Source organism: Urocitellus parryii, chromosome 10 (genome assembly GCF_045843805.1).
Source record: "Urocitellus parryii isolate mUroPar1 chromosome 10, mUroPar1.hap1, whole genome shotgun sequence".
Lineage (NCBI taxonomy): Eukaryota > Metazoa > Chordata > Mammalia > Rodentia > Sciuridae > Urocitellus > Urocitellus parryii.
Window position 1 is genome coordinate 2,873,828 of NC_135540.1, and position 12,743 is coordinate 2,886,570.

Consider the following 12,743-nt stretch of genomic DNA (forward strand, 5'->3'; position numbering starts at 1 on the left):
TCTTTCTTTCTTTCTAATGGTTCTCAGTCTCTGTCCCACTGTGAGACCCAAGTGCCTTTGGAGCATGGATCTTTCTGACCTACACCCTGCTGTGTCCTGAGGACTTAGTGGCAGTATGCAGACCCTCAATAGACTTGTTTGTATCAGTGAGTGAATACATTGTTTTCATTGTAAAAAGATCTACTTAAAATCCAACTCATTGGGCTGGGGCTGTAGCTCAGTGGCAGAGCGCTTGCCTAGCTTGCATGGGTTCCATGCTCAGCACCACATAAAAATAAACAAATAAAATAAAGGCATTCTTTCCATCTACAACTACAAAAAAAGTTTTTTAAAACCCAAACTCATCATCTGCATTATAGAGGGGTGGTCGTGCATAGTCCCTGACACTTGTTCCTCCACAGGAACAAATATTGGCACCTTCTTCTAGAGGCTTCACCAAATCCCCCACTTCTGGGAAAGCTGTGTGGCAGCCACAGTGCTGGATCTTGCATGGCAGCCTTGGTGCTTCCTGCTGGCTTCCTGCTGGCTTCCTGATGCCCTGTCTTACCCCCTTGGGTGTGCCTGGGGAAGATTCCATCTGATTTGCCTCTGCCCAAAGCCACTGCCAATGCTTTGCATGTGGTGGCACTCCATACCTGTAAGTGTTCTGCATTTTGTGACTTGCGTGTCAGAACCCATTATTTGCTACTGAAAACCACGACACGCAACGAACTTCAGTTTTGTAGTTTGGGATCTTCAGGAAATATGCTGTCTCCAAGAAATGCCTAACACTTTAGCCAGGGCAAATGGCAGCCCGGGTTAAGACACTGACACTCTGCTGTGGAGACGAGGGTCCATCCTCATGTTACCACTTCCACTGAAGCTAACGGTGGGTAAAGAGAAGTGATGGGAGGAGAGGGGAGGGCATGGGGAGATAGGAAGGACAGCAGAATGAAACTTCCATTATTATTACTGTGTGCCTATACTGACTGCAGGACCAATGTGATTCTGCAACCTGTGCCTCAGAAAAACGAGATACTATACCCCATCTGACTCAAACGCATGATATGTCAAGGTCATCGTACCAAGGTCATTAATTAGTGTAACTAATTAAAACAAAACAGAACAGAAAGGCACCTTTCCTCTGGGCAGCTCGGGGGCCCCCAAATCTGGCCTTTCTGTCTCCCGCGTTAGTTGAGCATTTCATCCCGCGTGTCGGGGGCGGCTCCCCGCTGCCCACCCTTCTCCCTCTTGGCTGGAAGAGGCTGCTTTGCTTTGAAACCCAGCGGGCAACCCGCGCCCAGGGGCCGGGCGCACGGAGGTCGGGCGTCCAGCCGCGCGCTGGGCGGTGCGGAGTCGCGGCGGGGCCCCTCTGCGCGGGCGGGGGCCGGGCGGGTCGCGCGCCTGCGTGTCCGCGCGCCCGGAGCCGCCCCGAGCCGAGCCAGGGGGCGTGCGCGGGGGCGGGCGCCTGGGCGTGCGCGGGGGCGGGCGGCGCACTGGGGCCCAGGGCGGCTGCGGGGCGGCGTTGGCGGCGGCGACCCAGCGGGACAGCGCGGCGGCCCGAGGCTGGGGGCCCGCGGCCGCGCGTCGCCGGACGGGAGGCTGGGGGGCCGCGGCCGGGGGGCCGAGCGGGTCGGGGGCCGGGGCCGGGCCCGGGGCGCGGCGGCTGCGGCGGCCCGGGCGGCCCGGAGGGACCCCGGCGGGGCCATGGCAGCCGGCAGCATCACCACGCTGCCCGCACTGCCCGAGGACGTCGGCGGCGGCGCCTTCCCGCCCGGCCACTTCAAGGACCCCAAGCGGCTCTACTGCAAAAACGGAGGCTTCTTCCTGCGCATCCACCCCGACGGCCGAGTGGACGGGGTCCGGGAGAAGAGCGACCCCCACAGTGAGTGCCGTCCCGGCCCTGTCCCCGTCCCCGTCCAGGCGCCCTCCCTGCCCGCGCCCCGCGCCCGCTCCTCTCCCGCCTCCTGGGTCGGTGGCCTCTTTCCGAGCTGCCGGGCTGCGGGCTCCCCGAGTGGACGGTCCCCCTGCGCCGAGCGGGGGCGCCCCTCCCCTCGCGGGCCCTGGTGGCGTCGCGATGCCGGAGGCGGAGAGGAGATCCCGCGGGGGAGCCGGCCGCGTCCCCGTCGAGTGACTGCCTCCTTTCGGGTGCGTGCGGTGGTCCCAGGGTCCCAGACCCGAGGGACTAGGGCAGGATTACGTGTGTTCCATTGGGAAAATACCTTTCCCACATCCTGCTGTCACGTTCCCACTCAGTGAGACGCGAGGCATCTGGCACAGTACCGACCGCGCAGGTTTCTTTCCCTCCTGATGAACGTTGAAAGAGCCCGAGCGAAAAGAGATAAAAACGATTCCGGACTTTGTTCATAAGTGCGACAGACCTTTTATTCAACCATGAACAGACGTGCACAGCCCTAGCGTAACCCCCAAGTCGTTATCTTTGGGACCTTGAGCAGCACTTAACCCCTGAGCAGGTCCTTCTCCTTGGAGTGCTGCTAATCTACCCTTGCCTAGGTTGGAGGATGAAATGAGAATTACACTTCTGCTCTCTGGGAAAAGGATCTTTTTGTGCTTATAGTAATAACATTGGCCTGATCAGTGGTCGTCGAACTCTAGGGTGCATAGGGAATCACCAGGAGGGTTTGCTATAAGGCCATTGCTGGACCCCATCCCCGGGAATTCCACGTTGCAGCGAGGGTCAGTTGAACACCTTCATTACTAAGTTCCAGGCAGTGCTGACCTGGGCACTGCCTGGAACTTGGAGGGCCTCTGGTCTAAGAGAAAGTAGGAAGAAAAGGGCATAATTTACAACCCTTGGGATCTGAAGTGAGAGAGAAGAGACTGGAATCCGTTTTAAACAGCCCTCTGCAAATAGGTAAGACATCTGTTTCAAAGCTCTGGTCCCTGCATTCCTTCCTTTATGGGTTCCAGAAAAGAGCAGCAAGTTCCCCAGCTCCCTTGCCCAGCAGCCCTGCCTTTATCTTGAGATGCTCAGGAAGGAGGGGAAGGAAGAAGAGAAACATGACCATCAAACAGGAATGGGAAAAGCACTTGTAGATTTGCTGTCTTTTCTTTATACTTAAGTTTTTAAACTCATAAAAAACCAAAATTGTGGTGGCATGATGTTTCAGTATATGTGCAATAAAAATTGTGTAATGTTTAAATCAAGTCAAACATTTCTACCTCTCAAACACCTGCCATTTCTTTATGGTAAAAATTTCCAAAATCCTCTCTTATAGCTTTGTGAAATGGGCAACACATTGCTGTCTTCTCTCATTGCTACTGTGCAACAGCACACCAGAATCTCTTGCTTCTATGAAACTATAAATTAGTATTAGTTGGGTATTTATTGCTTCCAAAATAGCAACCAGTAGAAGATGAAGGTCATCAATTTTTTTTTTCGGGCCTACCATATTTTAAACAGCTGAACCACTATTCAGTAAAACTGAAGCTGCTTGTCACTTCATATAGGGGTTAGCACTGCTCTGTTCCGTTTACTTGAGCAACCAGTTACCTTTGTTTTAAGCTTGCTCTGAAGTTGTTGGGCTGGCTCAGTTGATGGGCAAAGGTGTCTCAGTTTTATTCTTTTCTAGTATCTGTTGCTTAAGAAGCATGTTTCATGATTAAAGAACAGCAGAATTCCTCAGATTAGGTTCATAATTGGGGCTTCACTTGATACTCTTTTTTTCTTTTTTTTTTTTTTTGAGAGAGAGAGAGATAATTTTTCAGTATTTACTTTTTTAGTTCTCGGCGGACACAACATCTTTACTTTATTTTTATGTGGTGCTGAGAATCAAACCCAGCGCCCCCCGCATGCTAGGCAAGCAAGCTATCGCTTGAGCCACATCCCCAGCCCGATACTCTTTTTAATACTCTTATCATCTAGAGTATTTTGGATACTCTGCTGCATTGTTTTTTCTTTGAAGCTCTTTTCTTTCTTTTTTTTTAAGAGAAAGAGAGAGAATTTTATATATATATATATATTTAGTTTTTGGTGGACACAACATCTTTGTTTGTTTGTGGTGCTGAGGACTGAACCCGGGCTGCACGCATGCCAGGCGAGCACGCTACCGCTTGAGCCCCAGCCCCAGCCCCTGAAGCTCTTTTCTTTACAGTAAAAGGACATACACACTGTGAGTAGGGGCAGCTCTGAACTGCATACCACATTTCCCAAGGGTAACTTGGGAAAACAGCCATCAAGGTTTTCTTCCCAACTGTGGCTTGGCTTTTCATTTGCACTTTAACTGTGGTTCTTGAATGGGGCGTGGCGATGGTGGGGTGATGATTTTGCCCCCCAGGGTACATTCAGCAATGCTTGGAGAAGTCTGTAGTTGTGGTAACCTGGAAGGGTGCCCCTGGACGGTGGGTAGAGCTACCAGAGTGCGGTTGAACCTACTTCACGCACAGGATAGTTCCAGCAAAGAAAAAAAAATGGTCTCACCCGAATGTCATGCCCCATTCTTCAGTGTGTTTTGTCTCATTGATCTGAAAACCTGACATTTGGAGATTTATTCCTTTGACGTGACACTTTCTGCCCAGATCTTCTAAAATGCTAATGGCCGAGTTTAACCATTTTTGAACTTGAAGTATGAGTGCAGTTCTTACCCCAGGACAGAGCAGGAGTGGAGTTTGGACAGGGTTGCTTCGAAGACTGTGGTGTGAATGGTGGGTGCCTGGTGGGTGCGGGTGTGGGGCAGGGAAACTGAAAACAGAGAAGGAGGAGAAGACCCAATACACACACGTCTCCCTGCTCCGTGTTGCTGAAATCAGTTGGAGTCACTCTGGGTATTTCCATTTGCTGGCTGGTCCCACCGCCCTGCAGTGCTCTTCATTTGACTGAGCCTTGATAGAAGCAGAGGTCAAAGGGCTGCAGAGTCCAGCATGTGTGCTGCCCTTGGCTGTCCGGGTGGCTGCTGGATCTCAGCAGGCCCCCTCTCTGGCCATGGGCGTGTAGTGTACTGGGGGTGCTCTGAAGCTGCGAAGCTGGCAGCAAACACAGGAGAGAACATTTGATCCCAAGCAGCACGTCCATCCCGTGCTGCAGCAGTGGGTGAATGTATGCTGCCTAGGCACATGTTAGCGTTCGATTTATTCCAGATGTTCTCCTAGAGGCCAAAAACGAGGCACTCAGAAGGGCTACATCTGCCCTGGGCTTCTCCCAGGAGGTGACTGCCTGCCGTTCACACTGTTCTGCTTCCAGGCACCGGAGGACATCAAGGCTTGGAGAGACCCAGGGCCTACCCCTCCTGCCTGGGGAAGGGGTGGGGTCCTGGGTGGCGAGTCCCTTCTCTTTGACACTACACGTGCTCCAGGAAACACAGTTCATAACATCACGGGACGTGAAACTCAAAGGGAGCTCCAGACCCCCAGCTCACCTGGAGATTGAGTTCAGGAGGGGTCCCCTTGTCTGAGTTCCCCTGTGGATTCACCTCCTGCCCGCTTCTTGCCCACCTGGTCCTGCCTCCCTACCCTCCTGCTCCCCTCCTTCAGTCAGAGCCTCCCTGCGCCGTTGATGGGGCAGGTGCTGCTCTGCCCAGCCCTTGGGAGTTTCTGCTAGCTCCAGGTTCCTCCGGCTCTGCCTTTGGGCAAAGCCACCTTACCTTCTCCTATTGCCCCGTGTCGGCGGGGACCCTTGGTTTAAGGACACTCGTCCTCACCTTCCTTGGTGATCTCTCTAGGTGATCCCCCTAGTTTGCCTTAATGAACATGATGCTTACTGAATACTGTTTGTATGTAGTCAACAAATGAAGTCAGAGTCTAATAGCGTTTTTAATGCTGGAAATCACGTAATCGGTCCAGCCACGAAAGGACAATTCATGAGTCACAGATGTTACCACACCTTGGAGTCTTTAAGACGCGTTCTGTGCCAAGTGACTTCAGCCCAGGGAAGGCAGCGGCCCTCACGACCTGCCCTGAGGGCTCTTGCTGGTGGTTATAAAATAGCCGTTATGTAAGAGACCTCGACGGTGCTAGACCCCCACAGTGCCGGGCGGTCGTCCGAGACCCCCGTTTTGATTAATGATGCTGTTTTACTCTGATGGCCATACTTTTAAAGTTTTAATTTGGAAATAAAATGTTGCAGCTGTAAGAAACAAAACAACCATTCTTTATGCATTATAAGCAAAAACTGACTTTGTGTACTTATTGATTCTGAGAAACTGCAGTCAGCGATGCTAACAAAGGCCATTTAAGGTATCACTTGTGGCCACCGCTGTTCCCAAGGGCAGGAGCCTCGTCCACAGTGTGGCAGCATGTGTGCCCCAGTGTTTGTGTGTCTTTCCTGACCAGCATTCTGGATTTTCCAGACACCCCTCCTGAGCCCCTTGGTGTGTAGCACACGTCTGTGAGGGGGCGGGGCTGGGTGAGATGGGGGGCAGGGCAAGCCAGCAGTTGCTTGGCCTTTGCCATTCCTACAGGTGTCTTGTGAGTTACTTTTGAGCTTGCCGTTTCCTGCGTTCCAAGATCAGGGGTCTGCTCTTCCATCACTGTCAGCAGTAGCACCTCATCACCGCTTGGGTTTTGGCAAAGTAGTGGGACTGATACTTGTCAGCAGAGTGTTGCTAGGAAAGGCCATTGTGTGCCGGGACCTTCGGCCTTCCCTGGAGTAACCCCTGTTAGGCCAGCTTTTTTGAGTCCTTTCCTGTTAAACTTTCTCTGTAATAACTTAGGCCAGGGAGACCCTGTCAACTAGGTCATTTGCAGACCAGGAACTTGAGGAGATGAACTCACAGTGGTGACTCCCAGAAACGTCCTCCAGGGAGCCCTTGACTGTGGCTCTCGGGGGCCAGCCTGGCCCTATCCTGAACCCCTGTTGGATGGGTTTAGTTGGAGAGACTTGGAGAGCCTGGTGGCAACAGGCAGCCGGTACTCAGCATTCAACTTGTGTGTAATCCTCTGTCACCCTTCGTGACCAGTGTCACCTTCACACTTACCATTTATAGACCTCTGGAATGGCTGTGTGCGTGTGTAGTAGGTGTATTTCTTTATGGTTTAGATGTGATGTCCTCCAAAAGCTCATGTGTGAGACCATGCAAGAAGGTTTGGAGGAGAAATGACTGAGTTACAGGAGCCTCAACCCAGTCAGTGAACTGACCCTGGTGGGATGAACTGTGGGGTACCCGGAGGAGGTGGGCCGTGGCTGGAGGAGGTGGGCATTGGGGGTGTGGCTTTGGGGGATATAGTTTGTATCTGGAGAGGAGAATTTCTCTCTCTTGCTTCCTGATCTCATGTGAGCCGCTTCCCTCCACCACATGCTCTGCCATGATGTTCAGCCTCACCCCAGGGAGTGGAGCCGGCCTTCCCTGGACTGAGACCTCTGAAACTGTGAGCCCTCAAATAAACTCTTCCTCCCCTACAGTTGTGCTGGTCAGGTCTGTTAGTCACAGCAGCGAAAAAGCTGTGTAAAACAATTTCCAAGGGTTTTTGACGTCTCCAAGTTAACTTCTAAGTTGAATTCGCTGCTAGAATTTTGAAATGAAAGGTTCACAGGTGTTCAAGGTATTTTAGAGGTAAAACAAAATGAGGTTATATGAATATTAAATGTTATATTCCAGGTATAGCTGAACTGTTGAAAGTAATGATCCCGGTTTAATTTATAATTAAGCTGCACGTTAATTTATAATGAAAATTTATAATTAAAGAATGACAAATCAGCCCAGAAAGAAGTGTTTCTTTTTTGAAGGATTGTAGGAACAGTGCTACCCAGGCTGGTCCTGTGAGTGGACTGTTCTCTGTCATGATTGGCACTGTGAGAAGATTCTGGTACCGTCGGGTAGGAGCTGCTGCTCCACCCTGTGAACAGGTATCCTAGAGGGCTCTGGGCTCACTGCAGGAGCCCGTGATGGAAACTGCTCTGCGGACCTTCCAGCTGCCCCTGGGCCATGCTCTGTGGACTGCGGTGAGGCGGCTCCATCTCTCCACACAGGGACGTGTCCACTCAGACCCTGGGCAGTCTCTTACCAAGAGTTGGGTACAACAGAGTTATATTCTCAGAGCCTTTGGGAACCCTAGAGCTGGCTGTTGGTGTTACTTAGGATGACCTGTAGGAAGACAGTCATTTTTCAGGAAAGATTGCTTAGAACTCTGTCAGGATTTCTGGTTTCTCTGAGAAGTGCTCAGGGTTGTCGTCCCGCCGAGTGACGACCTCAGGTATGCTGCACAGGTATGCTGCATGCACTCCATTCTTTTGTGGATTTGATTCTGGAATCCTGTGTCTCCACTTCTCTCTCCTTCCCTCCCTCTCTCCCTCCTTCCCTCCCTCCCTCTCTCCCTACTACCCTCCCTCCCTCCCTCCCTCCCTCCCTCCCTTCCTCCCTTCCTTCCTGTCTCCCTCCCTCTCTCCCTCCTTCCCTCCCTCCTTCCCTCCCTACTTCCCTCCCTCCCTCCCTCCCTTCCTCCCTCCCTCTCTCCCTCCCTCCCTTCCCTCCCTCTCTCCATCCCTTCCCTCCCTCTCTCCATCCCTTCCCTCCCTCCTTCCCTCCCTCCCTCCCTTCCTTCCTTCCCTCCTTCCCTCCCTCTCTCCCTCCTTCCCTCCCTCCCTCCCTCCTTCCCTCCCTCCTTCCCTCCCTCCCTCTCTCCCTCCTTCCCTCCCTCCCTCTCTCCCTCCTTCCCTCCCTCCCTCTCTCCCTCCTTCCCTCCCTCCCTCTCTCCCTCCTTCCCTCCCTCCCTCCCTCTCTCCCTCCCTCTCTCCTTCCCTCCCTTCCTTCCTCCCTCCCTCCCTCTCTCCCTCCTTCCCTCCCTCCCTCCCTCTCTCCCTCCTTCCCTCCCTCCCTCCCTCCTTCCCTCCCTCCCTCTCTCCCTCCCTCCCTCTCTCCCTACTTCCCTCCTTCCCTCCCTTCCTTCCTCCCTCCCTCCCTCTCTCCCTCCCTCTCTCCCTCCCTCCCTCCCTTCCCTCCCTCTCTCCCTCCCTCCCTCTCTCCCTACTTCCCTCCCTCCCTCCCTTCCTTCCTTCCCTCCTTCTTCAGCTCTCTCTCTCTTTCCCCACTCGGGTTGAGGCCTTCTCAGAGAGCTGTGGTCTGCTGGTGCAGCTCCATGGCTTCCCATTTGTCCCTTCCTGGCCTTGCCGGCCCTGCCCAGCTGCCCCTCACCGGGTGGGCTCTCCTGCGTCTCCTCTTTCTTCTGGTCTGTTCTCTCCGGCCCCCAGGGAGAGCTGGTCTTGCTTCTGTTACATTCTCACCGTCCTGCAGCAGAACATTGCTTGTCTGTCTGTCCTGGTCCTCTCTGCCTCCTGCTGCCCCAAGGACAGACTCACCGCCACGGCTGCAGCGTGACTGGGTAAAGCACTAGCTCGCGCCGTTCCTCAGCGGGAGCCCGTCCTGGCGGCCTTCCACGGGTCAGGAGGTCATTCTTCTGGGCGCCCCGAGTGGTTGGAGGCTGGTTTCCTCTTGGTGGGTGCGGACTCCCAGTCCAGGGCTCCTGGCCCTCGTGACTTTCCCTGGCCCCACTCTGCGGCCTAGGCCCTGACCGCACCTATCTGGCCTTCCTGCTCCAGGGCCACCTCTGAGCCCGGCTCCCGCTGTTCCCTGCCCACACACTCCAGAGCCACCAGCTGTGCTTTCCCAGGGCTCTCCACCGGTTCACGGGCCTCTCCTGGTGACCCTGCTTTTGGGAAACCCTTTTCCTCACCCCTCCCTCTCTCCCCTCCTTCCTTTCTCCCCTGGGCTTTCTCCTGTGGTGCTTTTGCTACCTTCCCAGGGAGAAGCGAGGTTCTCTTTGCTCTCCACAGAGCCTGAAACCTTCTGCCACCGAGTGTCTCTTAAGCTGGACCACGGGGCGAGCGCTCGGTAGGCGAGGCCCGCTCAGAGTTCCCGTGTCCACGTGCACACAGTGGCCACGGAAGCTGCTGTGTTCCACATGCACCTGGCAGTGAGCCAGGCTCTCCTCTCTGGCCTTCCCTTCGTGGCCTTCCCCTCTTGGCCTTTCACCAGATTGACCCCCTGAGCCAGTGTCCTGTGTCCCCTGCTGACCCCAGTCCTGATCACGCACCCAGCCCCTGCTTTCCCTCATCCTGGGCCGCTTCCTTTCCCTGTGCTGTCTAAACTTCGGACACCCGCTGGGTAATCAACTTCATGTCTCTGGTTGTTTGGGAGGTTCCTGGCTGGAGTTTTTGTTTACAGAAGTTTCGGACACGGTCAGCAGGAGCTCTTTGCTCCCTTTTCTGCTCTGAGGGTCTGGGGCTGACGATGCTCTCAGGCGCCCTTGGCTCAGTGCTGAACAGAGGAGGCCCGTGGGGAGGTTCAGTCCACATTTGCTGAGTGAGCCGGACTCGACGTAAGTCGGCACGGGTCCGTGGTGACGTGGAGCACCGTGTGGCAGCCGCGTGGTGGCTCTGGGACGTGTGGCAAACACCTCCGTGGTACTCCAGGGAAGCAGCAGAGGCGACACGCTCCGTGGTCAGGGTTGCTGTGTTGTGGCCACTGTTATGAAGCTGTTGAACAGTCTGTCAGTGACTGTAGCCAGAACTGATGAGCGGTTCCAGGCTGATTACTGTCCCCTAGGTGAGGAAGGCAGGCCTGGGGCGGACACCTCATCCTAGGCCATTCTGCCTCGGGTCTCGCACCCGTGAATCATCCACAAGTTAACGGAGAGCTGTCTGGCTTCCTTGTTAGCACCTTTCTCCACGCAGGCAGGGACACAGACCAGTTAGCACCCACCCCCCTCCCGAGCCGAAGTCACGGGGACAATCTGCAGGACCCATCCGGGTGGAGAGTGTTGGGCCCAGTGAGTCAGGCTTTGTGATGTGATGTCTGCAGGGCTGGGTGGGAGCCGAGGCTGGATGTCTGTTCTATGCTGAATCATTTTGCAAATAGAAAACAATTCATAGGTGTTAGTGGTCCTTACATAAACGAGGAACAGAGGAGTGAGAGTCAGGTACCCACCTTACAAGTTACTTTGGGAAGCCTATCACTTGACAAGCAGATGTGTTTTGAATTAGAGGTAGAATTGCCACTACCATATAAATCCCCTATGTGGCGCATGTAAGTCCTTGGAACCCGTCACTTGCTGCATGCTTTCTTTATGTATTCTTCTTTTCCTATTGATTTTCCCTCTTCTTGCCTAGTTTCGTTTTGATTCTGCCAAACATCATCTCATGGGCTTCTCATGCTTTTTCTGGACTCGGCGTGTGTGTGTGTGTGTGTGTGTGTGTGTGTGTATGTGCGCGCGCGCGTGCGTGCGCGTGCATGTGTGTGTATGTTGGGAAATGTCATTTGCTCACTGGGTGAATGACTTCTTGGATGGGGACTCAAGAGGAGAGGTCCCTTTGACCTTGGGGTCCTGACTCTGGGTGGTGGCTCTCTCGTTCCCACTCTATCCCACTCTCGTGCTACTTTTCATCTTAGAAACAAGTTCGCAGAGCTTTTGTCTGAGTCATATTTAACCTTTAGTCTCTGAACTTAGGCTTACACCTTTATTTTCTTGACTTCTCTGGGGGAGTAAGGCATATAAAAGTTAAGTGAAAGAGAAATATTCTGTTTGGAGCGTGTTTCTAAGTTTTGGGAGTTCTTCCCTTGTTTTGCCTTTCTCTCCGCTCCGTAACTCTGTGGAGAGGATATAATTCAGGGGAGACCAGCAGGAGAGTCTTGCTGCCGGGGAGTGATACCTGCACTAAGAGACAGAGAAGCCACTTTCAGCAGAGATGGGATTAAAACGTAGTGAGGCACAGAGACGCCCCGCTGGGAGGAGAGAGGAAGCAGGCACTCAGGTCTTTGGAGGCTGGCCTTCAGTCCTGAGGTGTTCCTGGGCTGTGTCCGGCCCCACTCACACGGCGAGGGGGATGGCCTTGGTGTTGGAGCCCCTGTGTGTGCAGGAGGGGTGGCCAGCCTTCAGCACTGCATCCCAGGACCCTGGAAGTCATGGAAGGAGTTTATTGAATGAATGAAATTTTGGAGCGTGTGCTCTGTGCCAGCTTTACAGATACTGTCGTTTAATCGTAAGGACAAACTTATGAGGTAGGTATCTTGTCTTATTTTGCAAATAGGAAAACCTGATCTCTGTGACTGCAGGTAATTAATTCTGCACCTCAGCCTTCTTGGTGTTTAGAATAAGCTTCATGGCCAGGATTCCCTGGGATCGTGCAGGAGAAATCTGAACAGAAGTGGTGATTTTAAAAAAAGGTCTAAACTCTTCCCAGAGGCAGGGCCTCGCCCAGCAAAGCTACAGTCCCTGTCATCTGTTCTGCCCCTTTGACTGTGGCACTTGCTTTTATTTAGGGACCAGTTCTGTCATGAGTTGGCATAAAACAATCCTTTAATATTTAGGGGTAGCTCTCTGAAGAACTCAAGATTTTTAAATAGCAAATACAAAAGTTGAGTAGGGATGTAACTAGGGATAAGTGAGAATGGACTGAACCTTGAAGCTAGGGCCCAGAACACCCTGGGGCACACAGAGAACGCAGAGAGTAACTACAGGAATATTTTTTTTTAATTTTTTTTTTTTAAAGAGAGAGTATGTGTGTGTGTGAGAGAGAGAGAGAGAGAGGGAGAGAGAGAATTTTTTTAATATTTATTTTTTAGTTCTCGACAGACACAATATCTTTGTTGGTATGTGGGGCTGAGGATCGAACCCGGGCCACACGCATGTCAGGCGAGCACGCTACACCTTTATTTATCTATTTATTTTTATGCGGTGCTGAGGATCCAACCCAGTGCCTCACCTGTGCTGGGCAAGTGCTCTACCACTGAGCCCCGGCCCCAGCCCTGCCCGGATGTTTTTGAAGTGTGGTTAGACCCTTTCCAGGAAACTGGAGACAGGCTATCTAAGGAGAG

The 12,743-nt window shown here is 53.2% G+C and overlaps 1 protein-coding gene across 1 annotated transcript in view; it reads left to right on the forward strand.

The window, feature by feature from the left end:
- Window positions 1-1,686: 1,686 nt before the first annotated feature.
- LOC144257291 (fibroblast growth factor 2) overlaps window positions 1,687-12,743 on the forward strand; it is a 42,966-nt gene continuing 31,909 nt past the window's right edge. Inside the window, exon 1 of the mRNA XM_077803494.1 lies at window positions 1,687-1,864. Within this exon, the coding sequence (XP_077659620.1) occupies window positions 1,687-1,864 (178 nt within the window). The remainder of the gene's footprint in view (window positions 1,865-12,743) is intronic.